Genomic DNA, 24341 nt, shown 5'->3' on the forward strand with positions numbered 1-24341 from the left:
CCAGTTTGGGACTTGAACTCACAGCCCCGAGATCAAGAGTTGCACGCTCTACCAACTGAGCCAGCCAGGCACTCCTGAATTAATTGGGTTTTAAAAATGATTCCACATTATCCCCTTTATTGATTTATTAGCTATATTGCTTGGTTTGTTTGTTTGGGGTTTTTTTTAGACATTGCTTTAGGGTTCATAGTAGATATTTTTAACATTTCACTGTCTACCTTGAAGTCACATTATACAACTTTTCATATAGTGTAGGGAAGTTACAACAATATACTTCCATTTTAATCTTTGTGCTATCATCATATGTTTCTCTTCTACATATATTGCAAACACTACACTAAAAATGTTACCTCTTTTTGGCAACGTGACTTTTAATAACTGAAATGCATTATGTACTATTCAGAGTATGGATGCATCAACATGTATTTAACCAATTCCAAACTGTTCATTAAGGTTATTACCAATTTTTTTGTTGATATAACAAATTATATAGCAATAAACATTCTGGGGCAAAACATGTCTATGCATACTTCTTGTTTTTTTAAAGATTTTAAGTAATCTCTACACCCAATGTGGGGCTCAAACCCACAACCCTGAAATCAAGAGCCACATGTTCCACCAACTGAGCCAACCAAGCACCCCTCTTTGCACATTTATGATTATGTCTTTAGAATAGTTTTTTATTGTGGTAAAAATACACATAGCAAAATTTAACATCTTAACTATTTTTAAGTGTATAGTTCAGTAATGTTCAGTATATCTACATTGCTGTGAAACAGCTCTCCAGAACTTTTTCATCTTCCAAATCTGAAACTTCATACTCATTAAAACAACTCTTCTTTTTCCCCTTCCCCCAGTCCCTGGCAACAAGCATTCTACTTTTTGTTTCTGTGAATTTAGATACTTCATATAAGTGGAATCATACTGTACTCGTCTTTTTGTGGCTGGCTTATTTCATTTAGCGTCATGTCCTCAAGGTTCATCCATGTTGCAGTATGTGACAGGATTTGCTTTATTCATTTCTTTGGATGCCTTTTCTTCTGAGTGTATCATCTGGAATAGTTTCCATTGCTACATATTCAAGTTTCCTATGTTTTTCCTTCTGCAATGTCTAATTTGTTGTTAATCCCATCCAGTATATTTTTCAAATTGCACAGTTCTCATCTTAGAATGAATCACCTGTCTTGATTCCAACATACGCTGTGACGAATGCTAGGCTCAGGAGAAAGAAAGGTTTTACCCTGGGACCATTTGTTTGTGTGTCTCAGTCAGGCATTTGGCTATCATTCTATAGAGCACTCATGGGAAAGAGTACACCCCGTGTAATATACAGGCCCCTTGAGTGATTGCTCATGTGGAGGAAGATCGGTCACTACTAGAAAAGCAGTTATTATTTAAATATTTTAGTTATCGAATCCACATTTCTAAAGGCAGAGGGCTCACTAGGACCCTACAAAATGTTTTATTGCTGTTGCTGTTGTCATTGCTGCTGCTGCCTGTGGCACAATAAAGATCTTGATCCCCAGGGTTATAAGGAAAATCCCCTCTAGCACCCCTATGCATAGTGAAAGGGTAAATTCAAACTCAAGACTGAGGTCCTTAAGCTGTATAAAGCAACCACTACCATGGGAGAGGCTCTAACACTAATGATATTTATCTGAGGTTTTCTGGAGAAAGAAATTTATAAAAACAGGCAGGGTGCGGGGGGTGAGGGGGGCGCCTGGGTGGCTCAGTCCATTAAGCATCCACCTCTTGATTTCGGCTCAGGTCATGATCTCACGGTTCATGAGTTTGAGCCCCAAGTCAGGCTCCACAGTGACAGTGCGGAGCTTGCTTGGGATTCTCTCTCTCTCTCTCTCTCTCTCTCTCTCTCTCTCTCTCTCTCTTTCTCTGCCCCTCCTCTGCTCATGCTCTCTCTCTATCTCAAAATAAATAAACTTTAAAAAAAAAAAAAGCAGGCCGGGTAGAGAGAACTTCTCCAATATATATCCAATAGCGAAAGAAGAAAGAAAGAAAGAAAGAAGAAAACCAGGAAGGAAGGAAGAAAAGAAGGAAGGAAAGAAGGGAGGGGGGAGGAATCTGATCTGGATATAAGGAAAGAAACAAAATAATGAAACAGGTCCACAATTTGACCCAAATGAGGATCTAAAAAGTACTAAAAGAATTTATAAAACAAAAAATATAGAAGTGTGTTGATTTGATTTTGCACCTCTACAACACAGCTTCTGGATTAACTTTAATATCTGCTGAAATGCATCAACTGGCAACTTAATCAATACTTGGGGGCAAATTGTAGTAACACCTAAGTATCCTTCTAAATCTGAACAGCACAACCCCTATAATCTTAGGGGAGTTACTGTAACATGAACTAGAGGACAGTTATGCCTCATTTTAACTATTAGGACAATAGCCTTGCCTAAATTCCCTGTGATGGTAGCACCCATTGTCCTAAAATATCCAATAGTAAAGACCCAGATGCTCAGACCTAATGGGAAATAAATTAAAATTAAATATTTGGCACTTACAAATTGGCTTTTAAAAGTGAGACCCATTTTTTAAAAAGTGGGGGGTTGCATGGGTGTCTCAGTCTGTTAAGTGTCCAACTCTTGATATGGGCTCAGGTTGTGATCTCACAGTTGTGAGATTAAGCCCCAAGTTTGGCTCTGCGTTGAGCATGGAGGCTGCTTGGGATTCTCTCTCTCTCCCTCTCTCTCTTCCCCTCCCCTGCTCATGCTCTCTCTCTTTCTCTCCCTCTTGCTCTCAAAATAAATAAATAAATAAATAAATAAATAAATAAACAAACATTTAAAAAATAAAATCACGGGGTGCCTGGGTGGTTCAGTCGGTTAAGTGTCTGACTTCAGCTCAGATCATGATCTAACGGCTCCTGAGTTCAAGCCCCGCGTCGGGCTCTGCACTGACAGCTCAGAGACTGGAGCCTGTTTCGAGTTCTGTATCTCCCTCTCTCTCTGCACCTCCCACACTAGTGCTCTCTCTGTCTGTCTCTCTCTCTCTTTCTCTCACTGTCTCTCAAAAATAAATAAACATTAAAAAAATTTAAAAATGAAATCACATGCACCTTCTCCCTTCTACATGCCTGTTAAAAAAGCTAATAAGGCCCAATGTAAATTTAAATAGAGCCTTCCAGGATTGAAACCCTTTATATACAACCTATTTAGAGAAAGAGTGATTGTTAACCACTGCTCCTCCATTCAACAGTCCAATTTGACCTGTTCTTAAACTTGGAAAGAATGATTTTTGCAAAAAAGATTTTTGCAGCCTCAGAGCTGTGATCCCACTCATTAGGGCCTCATATTCAAATTTATTGAAATCACTGACTCTATCCAGTCAGCAACTGGCAAATATTTTTCCACAATGGATCTGGCTAAATTGTTTTGTTTAGTGTCTATTCTAGTCTCTCCCCCCCTGCACTTTGCCTTCACCTCCTAACGGACACGACATACCTTTACCTGGCTCTCTATGGAGTACCGCAGTAGCCTTGCCAACACGCACAGTCTTTGCAGACATTATCTTAAGTGCATCCAGTTTTTTCCAGGGGCACACGTGTAGCATTGTATTCATGATGTCCTCCCCTGAGGATGTTCATTCGACACACTTATTTGGGACATACAAATACTCACAAGGGAGCTCAGAAAGGGGGATGGGCCATTGCCTCACACATAGTGCAAGGCTCTGCCATCTCTAAATTCCTGAAAATTATTTGGGAAACCAAGGGTCCCTCCATACCCAACACTGTCAAGAAACAACTATTGACCCTCTCAACTCCCACATTATTACAACAAGCCCAACATCTCTTAGGCCTTTTGGGTTCTGCAGGCAACACATTCCTCATTTACAAATTTTCCTTAATCCCATTTATGCAGTTATTTCAAAATCAGCCCACCTTGAATGGAGTCCCTTCCAACAAGAGGCCCTAGACTCTGTCAAAATTGCAATATAACAGCCACTCTCATTAATGCCCTTCCACCAGACTCCTTCCGTGGTTGAAACTTTCGCAACCTTCTCTCATGACTCCTAGAGTCTCTGGACCACCCATAGTGGCCATAAGTTACTTAAGGGCTTCTGGTGCAGAAACCTGTCCTCCTCAGCCCTGTGCTGTATGCTAGAGGAACAGCGATTAATGGCCACATACTGGGCTTTCCTGGAAACAGAGGTCCCACAGGCCCCGAGCCCATGATCCTTTATCCCCATCCGCCCACTATGCACTGGGTCATGGAAACGGTACCCATAAGCTGGCCGGGACCACAAAGGCCTCCTTTGCAACACAGAGCCCAACCTAGGCCCTCTGGCATATCCCACCAGCAGGCCACGTGGCCTCCTCTGTCCTCAGTTCTTTGACAGGTGGCATGGTGTTGGAAGAAGCCACCCCTCTACCAGATCCCTTGGCTGCCTGGGGAGCCCCCTGGGATCAACTGAGTGAACAGTAATGGGAGTTTGTACATTTTACAGATGGTAATGTCACCATCACATGTGACAGAAGTTCGCTGGAGAACTACCGTTTTCGTCCCTTAACCAGGACATTCCTGGTAAAGGATAAGACGCAAGGGTCAACACAATTGGCGAAGCTTCAAGCGTGCATCTCAAAACGATTTTCCCTGGCCAAGAATCAGCCCCAGCCGCACCATTTTACAGACTTGTAGACTGTTGCCAGTGGTCTGGCTCTCTGGTCCAGCCAATGCAGCAACAATGATTGCTCGTCTGAGCTTTCACCCTTTTGGGTAAAGAACTCTTGCCTCATAGATACCCCACGTACAATCAAGGTCCAGCATGGCTGTACGTATATCCTGAAACCACAATACAAGCCCTTACCAAGACATTCTCTTTTTTGATGTTTATTTATTTATTTTGAGAAAGACAGAGAGACAGAAACAGCATGACCGGGGGAGGAGCAAAAAGAGAGGGAGAGAGAGAAAATCCCAAGCAAGTTCGGCACTGTCAGAACAGAGCCCGACATGGGGCTTGAACCCACAAACCTTGAGATCATGACCTGAGCCGAAACCAAGAGTCAGACACTTAACTGAGCCACCCAGGTACACCAGGCCCTACCAAGACACTCTTTATCCCCTTTGGAGTGCCAAACATTACTGATAGTGACCAAGGAACACATTTTTGTTTCTCAGCAAACAAAATACTGGGCTCTTGAGCAAGATATTCAGTGAAACTTTCCCTTTCCTTACAGGGTACAGGCTTCAGGCCTCATAGAGTGACATAATGGCTTATTTAAACAAATCCAAATTCAATTAAATGAAGCATGGTACATTTTTGTCATCACTCAAATATCCAGTGTTATTATAATGAATTATAATGAATGAATTATAATGAAGAGTCTGACTCCATTTTTTGATGTCTGACTGCTGACAGCTTTTAAGACTCAACCCTCACTCTCTCCCTGTGTCCCACATCTGGGCAAGCTAATTAGAAAGCCTGAGTCCTGGGGCGCCTGAAGGCTCAGTTGGTTAAAAGTCCAACTCTTAGTTTCACCTCAGGTCATGATCTCATGGTTCATGAGTTTGAGCCCCGCACTGGGATCTGCACTCTCAGGGCTGAGCCTGCTTGGGATTCTCTCTCTCCCCCTCTCTGCCCCTCCCCTGTTTGTGTCCGTTCTCTCTCAAAATAAATAAATAAACATTAAAGAAAAGAGAGAAGGGTGCCTAGATGGTTCAGTCAGGTCATGATCTCGCGGTTTAGGGGTTCAAGCCCCATGTCACGTTCTGTGCTGACAGCTCAGAGCCTGGAGCCTACTTCGGATTCTCTGTCTCCCTCTCTCTCTACCCCTTCCCCACTCACACTCTGTCTCTCTCTCTGAAAAATAAATAAACATTAAAAAACATTAATAAACATTAAAAACATTAAAACATTAAAAACATTAATAAAATATGGGAATGCAAGCTGGTACAGCCACTCTTGAAAACAGTATGGAGATTCCTCAAAAAACTAAAAATAGACCTACCCTACGACCCAGCAATTGCACTACTAGGCATTTATCCAAGGGATACAGGTGTGCTGTTTCGAAGGGGCACATGCACCCCCATGTTTATAGCAGCGCTATCGACAATAGCCAAAGTATGGAAAGAGCCCAAATGTCCAATGATGGATGAACGGATAAAGAAGGTGTGTTATATATGTACGATGGAGTATTACTTGGCCATCAAAAAGAATGAAATCTTGCCATTTGCAACTACGTGGATGGAACTGGAGGGTATTATGTGAAGTGAAATTAGTCAGTCAGAGAAAGACAAAAATCATATGACTTCACTCATATGAGGACTTTAAGAGACAAAACAGATGAACATAAGGACATGGAAACAAAAATAATATAAAAACAGGGAGGGGGACAAAACAGAAGAGACTCATAAATACGGAGAACAAACTGAGGGTTACTGGAGGGGGTGTGGGGGGGGATGGGCTAAATGGGTAAGGGTCACTAAGGAATCTACTCCTGAAATCATTGTTGCACTATATGCTAACTAATTTGGATGTAAATTTTAAAAAATAAAAAATAAAATTAAAAAATAAAATACTAAATAAATAAATAAATAAATAAAATAAAAAAAGACCCTAAAAAACATTAATAATTTTAAGAAAGGAGAAAGAAAGGAAGAAAGAAAGAAAGAAAGAAAGAAAGAAAGAAAGAAAGAAAGAAAAGAAAAGAAAAAAGAAAAGAAAGAAAAGAAAAGAAAGAAAAGAAGAAAAGGAAAGAAACCCTGAGTCCTTCCTCCTTTGGTTTCAGGAGTTTCAAACCACACGAGTCTCTGTTTCTATCTCTCTCAAAAATAAATAAACATTAAAAAAAACATTTTAGGGGCGCCTGGGTGGCTCAGTCGGTTAGGCGTCCAACTTCGGCTCAGGGCATGATCTCGCGGTTCATGAGTTCGAGCCCTGCGTCGGGCTCCGTGCTGACAGCTCAGAGCCTGGAGCCTGTTTTGGATTCTGTGTTTCCCTGTCTCTCTGCTCCTCCCCTGCTCATTCTCTTTCTCTCTCTCAAAAAATAAATGAAACATCAACAAAATTTTTTAAATTTTTTTAAAAAGAAAAGGTATTGAATATGAATCTAATCACCAAAAAATAATCAGACAAATCCAGATTACAGAAAGAACAGCTGACCTGGACTCTTCAAAAATATCAGTATCTTTAAGAAAAATAGTCAAAGGTACTGTTCTATGATCTAGATTAAAGACTAAAAAAAAAAATGAAATCCATGATTCTTTTTTAAAATTTTTAATTTATTTTTGAGAGAGAGGCACAGAGCATGAGCAGGGGAGGGGCACAGAGAGGGAGACACAGAATCCAAAGCAGGCTCCAGGCTCTGAGCCGTCAGCACAGAGCCCGACGTGAGGCTCAAATCCACAAACCATGAGATCATGACCTGAGCCAAAGTCGAAGTCGGACGCTTAACCCGACTGCGCCACCCAGGCGCTCCTAAAATTCAATCTTCTTAATATTGCTTCCAAGGCCATTGCAAGATGACACTTTTATTTATGTTTCCAACATCATCTTATTCCACTGCCTCCCTAACTTACCAGGCTCTTGCCACACTGGGATCTTTTCTACTCCTTGAAGATTTGAAAATTTTCTACAGCAAGACTTTTGCCACTGGAATTCTGGGCCTCAGTTCAAATGTCCCCTTCTCATAGAGACCTTCCCTAAACTCTTATTTACAGGGGACAATCTCAAACCCCTGTGTAGTCTCTATCTCTCACGTCAACTTACATATTAACTTGATAACACATGCCACAACTTATAGCTGCTTTGCTTATTTACTTACTTTTTTATTTATTATTCCACCAATGAGAAGGTATAAGTAGCATGAGGGCTGGGAACTTTTCAATATTTTGCACCACTTTTTGTCAAATGAACTTACTGTGTGCTTAATAACTATCTGATCATAACCATGGCTCTGATGATTAGGACAAAAGTCTAGGTTGGAAATACAGAGTTGTGATTTGAAAGTGGTGTTTAAAATTACAGGAGTGAATGAGCTCACCTGAGGAGAGCACACAGAATGAAAAGAGGAGAGGTCTGAAGACAAAACTGGGAAAACACCAACGTGGGGTCTGTGGGCTGAAGAACAGGCAGTTCAATGAAAGATCAGCCAGAGAGATAGGACCATCAGGGGAATCTGGTATCACGGAAACCAAGACAGGATGGAGTGCCCATCAAGGAAGGAATGGTCGCAGAATTGAACGCTACTGAGAAATCACGTGAAAACGAACTTGCACAGTATCCACTTGCTTTGGTGCTGAGATACGGACCTCTGCTGACTTTCACGGAGAACTGTCGCTAAAGTTTCGGGAGATGAAAACCAACGTGCAGCAGGTTGAATGGGGAAGGCAGCACAATGAAGCGGACAGAGCTAGACTACTGTCCAATGGGAGGAGAGAAAGGCCAGGATAGGGCGCAGAGGGAGGAAATTATTCTAAGCACAGAGGAACCTCGAACAGGTTTACTGTACGGGAGAAAAATGTCCAGTCTCACAGAATGGGGGGTGGGGGCGGGGATGCAAGAAATACGACGGTTATAAGATGCATCGAAGTCGCTGAGGAAATAAAATAGGAAGGACTAGGGTCTAGAGCTTCAAGATAGGGTTTGGCAAGGAAAGCTGAGGGACTCCACGGCTCGGTCACTCGATTTTCTCCACGAGAGGAACTCCGAGGTCATCCGCTTAGGAGGAGGAGGGTAGAGGGCAGACCCCTTGAGACCACGGAAAGTTTGATACAGCACCCGAGAGCCACGGGAGGGGGAGCTGAACCAAACAGGAGCCCCCCCCCCCCCAACCATGCACGCACACCCCCGACCCCCAGGTTAGAAATTCATTCAGCGCATCCGGGTGTTGTCCTTCAGAAGCCCTTGGGAGCAAGAGTCGCCTCCGTGCTCTCGGCAGTTTCCTGCACGGCCGCCCGCCCAGCCCGTCCTGTAGGAGGCGTTGTGCCAAGCAAAGTGGGCAGAGCCCAGTGCGGCCGCCAACCGGCCTGCCAGACAGGGGGCTCTCTCTCCCGAGAGACCGGTCCCAATAGGCCTTGCGGCCCATGACTCAGAGCCCAGCTCTGTGACGTGCTACTCCGTCGCCCTGACAGAGGCCAGCGTGGCGCGTCGGCCTCACGCCGTGTCAGGAGAACGGGTGGGGGAGAGAGGAAGGCCGAAGGGGAGGCCAGGACTGGGCGAGGACTGAAGTAGGACCGACGGGGCAGGCGGTGAGGGGCGGATCCGGAGGCCAACGGCAGCGGAGGCCAACTTCCAGCGGCGGAGGCGGCCCGGCCGGCTGACTAGGCCGCAGCGGCCATGGCAGTGGATTTCGGTGACCCCAAGAGCGGCTTTCGCCACAACGAGGTGGTGGGGTTCATCAACGAAGAGGTGCTCAGTAATGGCGGCGGCCCAGACTTCTACGTGACCTTCTGCTCGAGGCCCTGGAACGAGATCGAAGACGAGCTGCTGTCCGTCGTGGCCGACCCGCAGGTGCCGCGCGCCGTCAAGAGGGCCTACTCCTGGAGCGCGCTGGCCTTGAGCGTGCGTGCGGCCGCGAGGCAGCAGGAGCAGCAGGGGCGCCGGATCCAGCGGCTGCAGCAGCAGCTGGAGGAGCGCGAGACCACCACCTGGGCCCTGGCCTCCCAGCTGCAGCAGCTGCGCGAGGAGCGCGAGCAGGCGCTCTCGCAGCTGCGCGGCGCGCAGCACCACCTGCAGCAGGCGCTGGACGAGCAGGAGGCCCTGCGCGGGCAGCTGCTCCACACCCAGACGCGGCCCCCGCAGGTCTGGCCTCAAACACAGCAGCTCGCGACCGAGACCGAGGTGTGGCCCCTCATCACGGAGGAGCGGAGCGACGTGCTGGGCGCAGCTCGGCTGCAGCGTGAGCGGGATGCGGAGATGCAGAGCGAGGCCCGGACGGCCTCGATGACGGCGACCACGATGCCCGGCGTGCTTCACGTGCCAAGACCGCCGTACCCCTGGGCCCAGGTTGTTCAACCCCCTGTGCCGATGCCATTCCCCATGCCGTTCCCGGTGGCGTTCCCCCATCCCCCACCTCCCCCACCCAGAGTCGTGGCAGAAGCAGTGTCGGGAGCGGAGTTCCCACCCCAGAGTTCTCCTGGGGGCGTCTGCCCCCCGGGCATGTGGCCTGCATTGGGGTCCCAGGAGGAGACGTCCCTGCTGTGGGACCAGAGGAGCCACGTCCAGGAGGAAGGTCCCGTGAGGTCCCACTTGGTAAACCCCTCAGGGGGCAACTGGAGCCGAGACGCGATGAAGCAACCACCGCAGGGCCTGATGCCCCAGCGAGAAGATGGTAAGAAAGCCTTTGAAACCCAGTGAAAGGAGAACCCGCCTGAGACCTGGGGAGGAGGGATTGGGACTGCCCATAGCGTAGGGCGTGATTAAGCTTTCGGGATGCTTGGCTGGGGGGGGGGGGAAGGGGGGGGGAAAGAATGCAAGAAAGTCTGTATACTAAGCCACGTGGGAAGCCTTGACCCCAAACAAGCTCCTCACCGAATTTAGGCAAGTAGGAAAGAATGGAGACATATTCCAAAGAGAAATCAATTTCTGGAAGCCCCGTCTGATCAAAAACTGCCTCTTTTATTTATATCATAGAAAAATCAAAAACGCCCCAAATTGTTCTTTATCCTACCATCAAGCAATAACCATTTTTTTTCAACGTTTATTTATTTTTGGGACAGAGAGAGACAGAGCATGAACGGGCAAGGGGCAGAGAGAGAGGGAGACACAGGATCGGAAACAGGCTCCAGGCTCTGAGCCATCAGCCCAGAGCCCGACGCGGGGCTCGAACTCACGGACCGCGAGATCGTGACCTGGCTGAAGTCGGACGCTTAACCGACTGCGCCACCCAGGCGCCCCATCAATAACCATTTTTAATACCTTAATCTAGCTATTTCCACAGGTGGATCTCTTTCCCCAGTTTCATATTACACGTGTGTGTGTGTGTGTGTGTGTGTGTGTGTAATGTGTATTGTTTTCTTTTTAAATATAATCTATTGTCAAATTGGCTAACATACAGTGTGTACAGTGTGCTCTTGGTTTTGGGGGTAGATTCCCGTGATTCATCGCTTCCATACAACACCCAGATTCTATTGAATATGTTAATCATTTAAAGGAAAATTCCTCCGGCTGCATTTAAGTTCACAGGTGGCGGACCCTGGATGGCTCTTACCGACTGGTTGACACCCTGGAGAGGCTGTCGGGAGGAAACACTCTTTTTCTCTTTTATGTGTTCTCATTAACCTCCTCTCTCCCACAATAGCAGGCCTGCGGCTAAGAACAATCACACGTTTAGAACACACACCCGGGACGCTTTTCCTGGAGAATGCTGTTGTTACGCCGTGAACTGCAGCAGGGTTCGTATTTGTTTCTTGATTTGTTTTTACAACATTCACCGCTGAGGGCCTGTTCTTTGTGTCTCTAAGCTCCAGGAACCTTCCGTGAAGTCGAAGAAACTCCAGCTCCCAGCGTGTGAATGAACCCTCCTGAAATACCCGCTGGCTCCCAGCAGGCCTCACCTCAGTGAGACCTCAACTGCCTGGAGCTAGTAGAGTGTGAAGAAATCAGGGAAAAGGCGACATTCTGGCACACATCTTGGAACAAGGGAAAGCAGACAGATTTTGTTAGCATTGGAGGCTTCTGTTGCAAAAAAGGGTGCGGCAGCAGATTTCAAAGGGTCAGTGGGAGGATAGTATTAAATTTTATAGGTTATAGTGAGTTTGTTGAATTTCATTCATTAATTCATTGAACAAACAGTTCTTAATTGGTCAGTATCTGTTAGTAAGTACAATTATATGTTAGGTGTCTGGTGCATGCACTATAAACCAACGGAACGACTTTGGTTAGATGACAGAAGAGCCTAATCTGAGAGCCCGTATACACCGGCGGGGGGCGGGGGGGTCTTTGCCCCGCACGTAGTACGGCTTTGGCGCGGCCCCAGTGGAAATAACATCAAGATCCATTTCGATGATTCTGGAGGCGTCATCAGAGACACTTCCGTGGCAGGGCTGGAATGACTGTGCCGCCCAGTGCATCAATCCCAACGGAGATGGATAGGCGGTGGCGAAGATGGCGAAATTAGCCTCACAAAAGTCAAGGCGGGACTTTTCTGACAGTCCAGCTGATTCCCTCCCTTGAGAAGCACCGTTATTTTCCTGGTTGTCTGAAAGGGCTGCATACTTGAGCCCTCAGCCTCGGGCCTCCCTATCCCAAGCCTCTTTCCAGTCAAGAGTGGATGAAGAACAAAATGGATTCCGAGGGCAGACATCGTGCCATGGACGGTGCCTCTCTCGGGAAGGCTAACTGGATTAAAAAAGAACTGCACCAACATTTTTGGGAACGCCCCCGGGCCCCTTCTCTTCCATTGGCTGTCCGCTCCCCTGAGGTGGGGGGAGCCCCGGGGGTGGGAAGTTCGACGGTCTCCAGTCTGAACAAAAGGTGTTCTTGAGTTCCCCCGGGAAATCCCGGCCCACCAAGCTCAAACTCTTGTCTGAGGTTTCTGATCGTAACAATAAAAAGCGTGCACCGGCCTGCCGTGTCTCCTGGGTGCTGTGTCTCCTCGGGGCAGGCAGTTGAAACCTGCATCTTCCCACGGTCCCACCGAAGTGAGGGAAAGTTCGATCCCATAGACTATTAGGGGGCCTCTCCTCTTCCGGCCGGTCACCCAAGAATGGGAGGAGGAGGAACGTCCCTGAGGCCTTCAGTCCACTGTGATCGTCCCTGTGCCTCTCACTGTCCGCGTCCTCTCACAGTCCCCTGAAGGCGGGCCTCTCTGCTGCTCCTGGGCCCGTGGGGCACTAGAGGTGAGGTGGAGAGGGGGCTTCTGTCTAGGCCGGGAGCCCGAATGCCTGTGTCCAGACTCCCCATGTGCACCAAGAAGCCATTTCCCCAAGGCCCCGTCTCCTAGACGTCCGAGCAGAAATTTCCCTACTGCGTTTCTGTCCCGCAAGGCACTGTCCCCTCCCTCCTATGCATAATCCCATCGAGGTGCCCAGGATTCCGGAAAACAGCCAGGTTCTGGCAGAAATGTTCCCAGAGGCAAACGGAGTGGAGCCTGGCTGCCTGCTTGGTATAGGGACAGGGAAGGGGCAGAGAACTGATCCTACCCCACCAGCTTTTTCTCTCCCCTCAGTCCTGATAACAGGCAGGCCTTGCTTACTAGAAGGGAGCCCTAGGGAGGAAGAGAACCATCAAGGACATCAACCCAGAGCTAGGTTTTCTGGGTTACGGGCTGGTTTTGTGATACTCTTGTGTGTGCTCATAGCTCCCTGGGATTTGGGGAGGATGGGACACAGGTGGGACTTGGGAATGTTACAGTATGTTCTTTTTCTTTTCTTTTTTTTCTTTGTTCTTTTCTTTTTCTTTTCTTTTCCTTTTTATTAGAGAGTGCACACGAGCAGGAGAGGGGCAGAGAGAGGAAGAGAGAGAATCCCAAGCAGGCTCCATGCTGTCAGCACAGAGCCCGACATGGGGCTCAAACTCACGAACCGGGAGATCATGAGCCGAAATCGAGTCAGATGCTTACCCGACTGAGCCACCTGGGTGCCCCAACAGCACATTTTTATCTCGTGGTCCTCAGTGGGTGGTTTCTGGACCAGCAGCATCAGGATCACCTGGGAACTTGTTCCAAATGCAAATTCTTGAGCACCACCCCAGACCTGACTCCAGAAGTTCAGGGAGTAGGGCCCAGCAGGGGTTTCTGGTGCCTGCTGAAGTTCAAGAAACTTTGTAATCCATAGCGTAATGTGAACAAATCACCCTAGATTTCATTACGGTTGGTTCATTTAGGGCTTCACAACTCACTCCGCTGTCCATCGGAATGTCTTCAGATCTGTGCAAAAGCAGACTCCTCCCTGGGAACAGCTCCTCCAACGCTCTGTGTGATTTACCCACTGTTGCAGGGCTTTTTTTTTTATAAAAACCTCCAGAAATCTTTGGCCAGAATCATTGAGGTTGGCTCTCAGTTATCCCTTGATTCTGGGCTGGGCATATGCACGTAAAAGCAGTGAAGCTGTTTAAGGGAAGAGCCTGGGCTTTGGGGCCAGAGAGACCTGGGTTTATATACCTATTCTGCCATTTACTAGCTGTGTGACCTTGAACAAACTACTGAATTTCTCAGACCCCCAAAAAGTGTTGGCTCCCTTCTTCTATCCTTATTGTTTTGCTCTGTGATGATGGGGTAACAGGTGTAAAGGATACCCAGCGAGTGCCCACTCACACCACTGAGTGCCGACTATGTGACACTTTATGGCCATTATCCCACTGGTGACAGTCACTGCTCTGTGAAGTATAGGTATAGTAGATTCCTCTATTAATTGTTCTTCGAGGAGGATATTTTAGTCCCATTTTACAGATATGGCAAGTCAATAACTTACCCCAAACCATTCAGGTGGGAGTTGGTGAAGCCTAGGTCCTGATCTGCCTGGCACCAAACTCCATGCCCTTTCTACCATGTTACCGAGCCTCAAACTTCTGCCCTTCCCAACTAATAGCCGTTGACAGGGTCTGTCAATACCTTGACTGGTAGAATTGGCCGTAATGAAAGGACCCTAAGTCACAGAGGCAGTCTGCTGGAGGGGGAAGGGGCGGGAGAAGGCACGAGTCAGCCTCGGTGGCTAGGGAGTGTTGGTGATAGGAAAGAAGGTGCTGGAAGAAGAGGATTGTGGCCATGGCTCCCGCGGGCGTCAGCCTGGTGAGACGTGCAGGGACAGAGATACAGAAGAGGAGCGTGGCGGGGCGCTTGCGGCTCCCAGCCCCACCTGCACAGCCCGGGGCCATCCCCGCTCCCACTGCCACTCATCTCAGCTGCGGAGGGAACGGCTCGCGTGGCACCCTTCCTGCGGGGCCTCTGCAGGCAGCGTGGGGGACAGTGGAGAGACGGGGACATGGCCGCTCAGGGGTCACAGGAGGCGGCAACGGGCCACGAGAAACGCACCTCTGCCTCGCTCCGGGGATGGCAGGGCCGCGCGGGAAGCACGGGAGAGGCCGGGTGACCGCACTAAGGAACAGTGGGAAACCAATGCATGTTTCTTTGAACTAACCGTGCTCCCCATGAGGGGAGAGTCCTGATATCCGGTAGGAGTAGAGGCTTGGTCCCCTCACAGAGCCGGCTCACCTCTCTGAGCAGAATGGCCAGAGAGAACCGAGGAGATTCCACACTCGCTCTCTTGGATTGACCAAAACAGAAATATAAAAAGCAGTTGAAACCGCCCACAATCCCCAAACCTGGGGCTGACTGCTGTTTATATTTTAATGTATTTGTTTGATATACATACAGACACATGTACATGGACGTATATGCACACACACCAAACGGGACACGTTACGTACTTTTTGGTAGCCTCCTCGGCTGCACAAGTGCTGGTTCCAATCTGGACCCCTCTTGTGGTGGACTCTGTGCCCAGCACCGGGGGCGGAGGGGGGTGGAGGTGGGAGGAAGGCGAGAAGCCCTCACAGACACAATATATATGAATTTATTTACTGAAACAGAATAATGGTATGTAGTTCTTTCCAACACTTGTTTTTCCCTTCACAGTAAGACATGAGCAGTCTCATATTCATATTGAGAATGTGACTCTAAATACATTTTAAGTTTTATTTATTTTGAGAGAGCACATGGAGGAGGGGCAGAGAAACAGGGAGAGAGAATCCCAAGCAGGCTCCTCGCTGTCAGCACAGAGCCCAATGTGGGGCTCGAACCCACAAACCAGGAGATCACGATGTGAGCCCAAACCAAGAGTCGGATGCTTAACCGACTGAGCCACCCAGGCGCCCCTTGAGAATGTGATATTATTAAATTTTTTTTAATGTTTATTTTTAAGAGAGAGAGAGTGCAAGCAGGGGAGGGGCAGAGAGAGAGGGAAACACAGAATCCGAAGCAGGCTCCAGGCTCCGAGCTGACAGCACAGAGCCTGACGTGAGGCTTGAACCCACGAATGAGGAGATCATGACCTGAGCCGGAGTCAGATGCTTAACCAACTGAGCCACTCAGACGCCCCGAGAATGTGACTGTAAATGACCGTGTAACATTCGGTCACATGAATATTTCCATTTACTTAACTAGTTCTATCTTACTGGGCATTTAGATTGTTTTAAAATTTTTATTTTCACACTCAACATTGTATTAGTATGCACAATATTCTGTACCATGGCTAAAAGTGAATGTCATCACTAAAAATATCCTAACGAGTTAGAAAAATACTTGTTTTAATTTCTTTCTTTGCTTACTAGGAAGATGGAACAGTATTTCAAGTTACTTATTCATTTATACTCTTCTATCATGATTTAGCTATTCATGTCCTTATTCAAGTTCACTCGTGGAATATTCATCTTACCCTGTATTTGATAGTAAGGCTATTAACCTAACCTTTTGTTATACTTAAGATTGCAAGTATTTTTCCTTGTTTCTGGGTTGTCTTTAAATTTGTGCCTGGTGACATTTTGATGATCAGAAGTATTAAATTTTTAGATGTTGAGATCTTTTCCACTGGTATTTCTTCTTTTTCTTAGGAAGGCCTTCTTTATTTTGAGGTAAGATCTACAGCCATCTATATTTGATTCTATATCTTTTATAGTTTTCAAAAATGTATTTCTTTTTAGCTTACTTATTTTGAGAAAGAAAGTGCTCACATGAGTGGGGCAGGGGCAGAGAATCCCGAGCAGGCCCCGAGATCTCAGTGCAGAGCCCGAAGTGGGGTTCAAACTCACAAACCGTGAGATCGTGACCCGAGCTGAGATCCAGAATCGGACACATAACGTGACTGAGCCACCCAGGTTCCCCCAAAATATAAGCCTTTAATCAATCTTGAATTTATTTTGGTACTTATTGTGAGGGATATGTCTAAATGTAATTAACCTTGTACCTCAGCTACAATGTTCTACTTTTTCCCCTCTGATCTGAAAAGAACATCACACACAAACACACACACAAACACACACACAAGTTGTTGTCTGTTAAAACTGTTGGTCTATTCTTAGTTAAGATCTCAGGGTTGTGGGATCAAGCCCTGTGTTGGGTTCTGCATTGAGTGTGGAGCCTACTTGAGATCCTCTCTCTCTCTCTCTCTCTCTCTCTCTCTCTCTCTCTCTCTCCCCCTATATTCCTCTCCCCTGCTCATGCTCTCTCTCTCTCTCTCTCTCTCTCTCTCTCTCAAAAAAAAAAAAAATGCAATGCAAGTTATCACTCATCGATCTTTTTCTAAATTTCCAGGGAGACGGGGTGCCTGGGCGGCTCAGTCGGCTGAGCATCCGACTTCAGCTCAGGTCACGATCTCATGGTTCATGGGTTCGAGCCCCGTGTCGGGCTCTGTGTGGACGGCTCAGAGCCTGGAGCCTGTTTCGGATTCTGTGGCTCCCTCTCTCTCTGACCCTCCCCCGTTCATGCTCTATCTCTCTCTGTCTCAAAAATAAATAAACGTTAAAAAATTTTTTTTTAATTTCCAGGGAGTCATCACCTGTATATTCTCTCAGGTGAAGGTTTGTAATTTAACTCTCTGTTCCTTTGAATCCCAGATGTACTTCCTTCATTTGAATTCTGGGAGATTTACCCTATAACTTCATAGTTCATTCTTCTGTTTTTAAACCCAGTTTGAGTGAATTTCTGTTCCCAGAGTTTTTATCTCAGTCCTAATCTACTTCCTGTGTCTGTGATCTTGTCTAAAAATTCGACATCTACCAACTAAATATTTTGACATCTTTCATCTTTAGAAAGAAGATCTCCATCTATATCATTTAAAAAGTCCACGTTTGGGGCGCCTGGGTGGCTCAGTCGATTGAGCGTCCGACTTCGGCTCAGGTCATGATCTCACAGTTCATGAGTTCGAGGCCTGCGTCAGGTTCTGTGCTGACAGCTCAGAGCCTAGCATCTACTTCAGATTCTGTGTCTCCTGCTCTCTCTGCCTCTCCCCTGCTCGTGGTCTGTGTCTCCCTCTCTCAAAAATAAACAGTAAAAAATTAAAAAATAAATAAAATTTAAACAAATTAAAAACCCATGTTTATTGCCTTACTAGTGTATTTGGTGGCATCATATTATCTAGTTTTCCTTAAAACCCTACTAGATGGCTAATAGTACCATCTCCATTTTACAGGTGGACAAACCTTGGCTTAGAGGTTAGGTAACTTGCCCAAGGTCGTACCGCCACTGTGTGGTAAGAGCCAGGACTCGGGTTCTGTTCTCACACACCTGCCATGCTACACCATAAAGCATTTAAAAGAAAGGAAACTGAATGTGAAACGCTGTCTGCTTTAAAAGTGAAACATATAGCAACCAGACATAGGCTTCTGTTTCCGGAATTGAAAACGACACAAGAACCCTGTCATACTACAGGGAGGCTGTCACGGCAGAGTACCGAAAGGCTCTGCGTCTGAATCCCAGATGCGCTCAATGGACTACAGGTAAATGGTGTAGCACTCTCCACAGTGCCTGTCACACATCAATTTTCAGATGCACATTTGTTCTTTTTTTTTTTAATGTTTATTTCTTTATTTTGGGAGGGGCGGGGGAGAGGCAGAGGGAATCCCAAGCAGGCTCCACACTCAATGCAGAGCCTGACGTGAGGCTTGATCCTGTGACCCTGGGATCACGACCTGAGCCGAGATCAAATGTCAGACACTTAACCTACTGAGCCACTCAGGCACCCCACGTTTGTTCACTTTTATATCTGAAACCCACGGGGTTCTCACAACCAGTTTAACTGGCAGCATTTACCTTACAACTGATGGCATCGTAGATGTGATGAAAGCAAGTATTAAGTGCTTAATAAATGTTTAGCGCTTACGCAAGACGACCACTCGTATGTTCAGGAAATATTTATTCAGTGTGAACTATGTGTCAGGCACCATTCTAGGGACTGGGGCAGAATAGTAAACCACAGCAAAAATTCCCGCACTTGTGAAGTTTACCTTCCAGCAGGAGACATCCATGAAACAGATTAGCAAGTACGATGTGCAGGGTGTCAGGTGGTGAGATGGGTGATGAGAAGTAAGGGGACCAGAGCAAGGGGAGTGGAAAGTGGGGGTGGGGTGGGGAGTGCCATTTTAAATAGGGTGGTCAGGGAGCGCTTCACGGACTGTGGGGCATTCGAAAGGAGAGCTGAGTGGGATGACAGGGTGATCCCTGAGGAAAGCTAAGGGGAGATCTTTTCAGGTTAAGGCAGAGCAGGTGCAGGGGCCTCAAGCACCCTTAGGGGCTTTGAGGAATAGCGGGCGGGCCATCTGGCTGGAGTGGGGTGGGTACAGAGGGGCAACGGACGAGCTAAGAAGGGGGGCACTGATTTAAGTACACGGCTACACATTTCTTGAAATCTTTTCAAAACAGGCTCCAGATCTGAGAGTAGGAACCGCACACCGGGGCTCAGAACCACCTAGCGAGGACCGCTGGGTGTCACGGCTACACTGCACTTAAAGCCTGGGGACGGCTGCCGGCGGGGGGGGGGGGGGGGGGAGGGATGGTATCAATTTAGGCAAAGTGAGGGGAGAGACAGTTCCATTTAGTCTCTTAAACACACTAATGCACAGTCAAAATGATTCACGGTGCAGAACAGTTTGAGGGCAGAATGATAATGATACGTGATCAGAATAACTAGATGGGGCTCCTCTGAAAAAAGCGACATTCAGGGCTGAGTGTTACTGATTAGGCACAGCACGAACTGGCCCTGCTCTGATCTTTCAGAAGGCGCGCTGCCACAGCATCTGTCCGCCCCTCAAAGGGGGCTGGACAAAACTCAAGTTATTTTAAGAATACTGAAGAACATCTACAGAATGACCACACACAGGATAGAAGAGTACAGAAGTCAGATTTCTGGAAGCATTTAATGTAAGGCACACGGTTTTTTGTTTTTTTTAATCTATGGTTTCTTAGAAACCAGAATGCCTAGGGGTTAAGGGCGTGGTCTTGAAGGCAGACAGAGCTGAGCTCAAATGTCGGTGTTGTCACTTACTTCCTGTGTGACTTCCCTTAAGTAACCAACCTACTCAGGTCATCTGCAAACCTGGAGCGTTACTGCACAACCTCAGCGGGTTGCTCTGAGAATGAAATAATGTGTGTCAAAGTGCGTGGCTCTGCAACAACTCAATGAACCCATGCCTGAGTTTTCCTGCCAAAAATGCAGTGTTGCATGACGTCTCCTGTTTCTTCTGGAGACCTCTTGAAACAAAGGGACTCAAGGGCACGCCGCCATTAAAATACATACAGAGGGCAAAAGCCAAGAGCAAATAAAACATTGCCTCAGAGTTCTAGAGGCGGTTCTGGCATTCAGAGTAGTCGCACCGAGCTGATAAAGATGAACGTTGCCTTTCCTTTTTCCAAGTTGACTTTCCGGTACATGGTAGCTGTCCCAGCAACATATACATAGAACCACTCTTCTTGCTGTCAGTAAACTTAAAGTGCTTCTTTTAGAGGCCCAGTGAGGTGCAGAATTGTGAAATATACTCAGTGAAGAAGCTGAGACAAGAAAAATGGGCTGTACCGAGAACCCCCTTCCCAGTCCCACAAATGCAAGTAAGTTTTTTTTTTTTCTTTACTTAACAGTCACTAAACATCTCATAATAAGAAAATGAAGCCCTATTACTCAGGAGCTATAGAGCCAGTATTCAATTCTGTCTGCCATCCTAAACGCACCCTCTGTAAAAAAAAGGGGTATGTTGTCATTTAATCCAATGATCTACCGTTTGAGTAGACCAGGTTAAGGAATGTAAAGGAATTTTCAGAAACTGGATAGCTCCTCCTCTGCCCCTGCCGTATCCCCGAGGTCTACCCTGCTCAGAATGCCATGAACTTCAACAATGAGTACAACGCATCAAGGAAAAGCAGACATAGGCTGAAAGGATGTTTATTTGGAAACTTTTATATTTGTTAGATTTCCATGTTTTATTTTCAGTGTTTCCTTGGAATTTTCATGACCACACAGGCCCCCATCTTTGAAGCGTCTGTACTAAAGGTTCCTGGTGCCTTCTTCCCGATGGCACTTGGTTAATCTGCAGGACCTATGAAATCATACGATTCCTACTGACAATTCAAGAGACTAAAATTTGAGGAACTCAGATTATACAAATCAATCCAAGCTCTTAAGGCTGAGCACATGGAATCAAAATGAAGTTATCCATAGTGATACGGATTGCATAATCTTTATTGTCTTTTAATCCACTGGTCTAAGAATCACACATATCAGATTAAACAGGACTACCACAAGAATGCTTTATTTTGCAGGTACTGATTAGTTCACTAAATTGATATAATCAAAACTTTAGGCAGCAGCAAGCATCAGTTCTTCCAAAGAAGCTTAGGTGAAAAACAATCCTTTATACCCTAGTTCAAAGACCTACTGTCTGATCCGCTGTTGTACTGACATAAAAATGACCCCAGTGAGCAAAGCTAATACTCAGTTCATAGATTGGGAGCTTCCTGTCTTTGACTGGAATTGAAGCAGCTTTTGTTTGAACCCTCCATTAATATTTTGTATTTTAATCTTCATTCTCAAACAAGAATTAAACACGTTTGCTGATTATCTACTCAGAAGGTAGAAAACTTTTAAATGAAGCCAAAATTTTGAATGTCTCTCAATTTCCAGTTCACATACTTATTAGCAAGGTCACAAGCTGATTTAAATAATCGGGCTTTCTAGACAATCATCTCAAAAATATTTATTGAAACGAAGCCACTGTTCTTTATGCTGCCATCATTTTGACCAAATGACAAATGAGCAATTGTTTTCGCGGGAGAACATTTTAAGAGAAAACTTTCTTTCTACCCTTAGCAAATAGAGGAGAGCTGGAATCTGCAAGTCAGAGCTAGACAGTTCTAAGGGAGAGGTAATCGAGCAAGCTGACTCTAGGCCACATTGGAACATATGCTTTCTAGACGAACATATAGATAAGATAGTAAAGAAAGATGTGGATGAAGCTTCTTCCTTTTAAACAAAATTTAATAACAAACTAACTTTATTCAAGGTTTAGGCTTCATTTTCTCAATCCATGGAACATTTCTGAAGTGAAGGCAGATCTTTGGAGACTTGGGGTTTTAGTTAGAGATAAAACCGCTTGATAAAATACACATCTGCCTTAGGCTAATAACAGGTATGCAAAGCAGCCATTTGGGCCCTGGAGGAATACAACACTGTGCTTCCAAATCAAAGGGCAATTCACCAGCCTAGCCCATCAAGCAGGCCCTGGGATGAATGGTTCCCAGTACCTTACTCCAGAAGCCAGAGTCAGTAGAGGTCCCTACAGGGATACAAGTCTATATCAGTATCAACAAATTTATATCAAGATCAACAAATTTACAGTATAATCCCAGTCCAGCTTTGGCTAGGCATTCCTCTTACCGATGTCACTTCAGGGCCCACTAGCCTCTAGAGTTAGCACTTGCTGCTGCGTGAATAGAGAAATCAATACATTAAAAACGTCAATTGGAACTTATTCGTATAGGGAATGGGAGACTGCAGGAGGCACACGAAGTATATAAGCTTTGGGTTGGTTTTTTTTTGAGGATGAATTAACTTTCTGAACAAGTAAAGGCTCAAGGGAAAAAAATTCTACATCATAACCCTAAAAAACCATAAGCCATCCTATATCAATACTTTTTTTTAAAGCTGAGGATTTTCATTCATCCTTCAGCATAAATGTCAAGTCCGAGATAATCAATCTAGTCCAAACTCCAGAAGGCAAAAAAAAAAAAAAAAAAAAAAAAAAAAAGACATCCTTATTAAAATACAGTAGCCACTAACAGTGATGAAAACAGCCAGACTTTTGCTATTAAGCACAATATTCTGAAGCCATTTCTTACTTTCTTTTTTAACAGAAAAATACTAAACAGACTTAAATAATCATGATTAGAAGGTGAGGAAAAGAAGTCTTAATGAACCAAATTTTATGCTTGCCACCAATGAAAATGAATTCATTATGTTCTTGAATTTATTTCCTGAAGCAAGTTAAATTCTCAAACAGCCTTGATTTTGCAAATAACGTCAAACAAAGTAAGCAAAATACCAGTAACCGCAACATACAAAATTATTCTTCCGTAGAAATGCTTTCATAATTGAATCCAGAGGCTTAAAATCATTATTTACTAAAAAACATACTCTAACCCACAATTTTTCTTCCAATTACATTTTAACAAAGGAAGAAAAAAATAGAAAAAAGAATGGTCCTAATACATTTTTTCTTAAATAAGTGCTACTCATGCCCAAGTTAGCTAGCAATTCACTGAAGTTAGTCTGCATATCTTCAACAATCAATTGCACAGCATTTCCTGGCACCTCGCCAAGGGAAATGTAACTTCTGATGGCAAAAAAAGCACTAGATTTAATTGATTACACAGACTGATAACCAGTACGACTTTTCCTTCTTCCAATCATATAAGAGATAAAGACAACAATTATAAGGAAGCCCAAGGCCACACCCACTGCAACAGGAATAAGAAAGTTGAGGTCAGAGTCAGCAGAACATTCTTCAGCTGTTAGAAAAGAACAGACAGAGAGCAAGGAAATTAGTAAGGAATGCAATTAAGCAGAAATGAGCCAACAAGAAACAAGCATTTCGAAAGTGAATGCAGATTAGTCTTTAATAGCATTACCCCCACGTCCTTATCTTCTTGATATTCACCCAAATATCTCTAAGGAACTGATCCTCCGATATCTCTCATTTTCACTTCATCTCAAATCACATCTAATTCCTCAGTACAGAAAGCAGAAGTTAAGGGATGAACAAGAAAAGAACTGTACTTGCCTAACACGGGAAATTTTTCTGTTTGTCTAATGGCACCAGGAAAAGAGCTGTCATCTGCACTTAACACACCGCCTGTGTGTTTTCCCACTCCCTTTCTCCCTTGCCACAACTATCATCAAAATAGAAGCAAGAATTCTGTAGGAGTAATACAATTTAAGTTAAAAAGGACTTTGCATCAAGAAAATGCAGCATAATGTTTCTTTCACACAGGTATCAGGTAGTGAACAGTGGCCTGGAAGAATAGTAGAACCTGAGACATGGCAGTCCATTCCAGGACCACCAGGAAGGCAATGTGTGGTGTAGGTTTTGAGCTGTGGATTCAGACAGAGCTGAGTTTGAATCTCGACTACTTCAATAAGGACTTAAAGGATCTTGGTCAAGTTATTTAAACTGGGCTTCACTTTTCCTCATCTGTAAAAGGCGGATAATAATACCCGTATTTTAGTAAAAGGGGGATAATAATACCTGTATTTTCAGGTATTTGAGGATTAAATACAATTGGATTTCTAAAGCATCTGACACACATCAGATGGTCAACAAGTATTCATTCCCTTCTCTTTTCCTCCCATGTTTATGATCCCATCCAAGGTTTAGGTTTTGAAGCAGCAAGTAGGGATCAA

At 45.4% G+C, this 24341-nt stretch overlaps 1 protein-coding gene across 1 annotated transcript; it reads left to right on the plus strand.

The window, feature by feature from the left end:
• The first annotated feature begins 8966 nt into the window (after positions 1-8966).
• Positions 8967-12530, plus strand: LOC109496592 (testis-expressed protein 13D-like). The gene is made up of 2 exons (XM_019824231.2): positions 8967-10294; positions 11427-12530. The coding sequence occupies exons 1-2, from the start codon at positions 9301-9303 to the stop codon at positions 11474-11476; spliced, it is 1044 nt and encodes a 347-aa protein (XP_019679790.1). The 5' UTR covers positions 8967-9300; the 3' UTR covers positions 11477-12530.
• The last annotated feature ends 11811 nt before the right edge of the window (positions 12531-24341 follow it).

This window comes from Felis catus, chromosome X, assembly GCF_018350175.1.
Source record: "Felis catus isolate Fca126 chromosome X, F.catus_Fca126_mat1.0, whole genome shotgun sequence".
In the NCBI taxonomy this organism is placed as follows: Eukaryota; Metazoa; Chordata; class Mammalia; order Carnivora; family Felidae; genus Felis; species Felis catus.

Bases quoted from the DNA above. Each gene is read 5' to 3' on its own strand.
- LOC109496592 (XM_019824231.2), top strand. From the start codon at position 9,301: ATGGCAGTGGATTTCGGTGACCCCAAGAGCGGCTTTCGCCACAACGAG. The intron at 10,295-11,426 runs GTAAGAAAGCCT...TGTGTCTCTAAG, and splicing joins GATGCCCCAGCGAGAAGATG to CTCCAGGAACCTTCCGTGAA.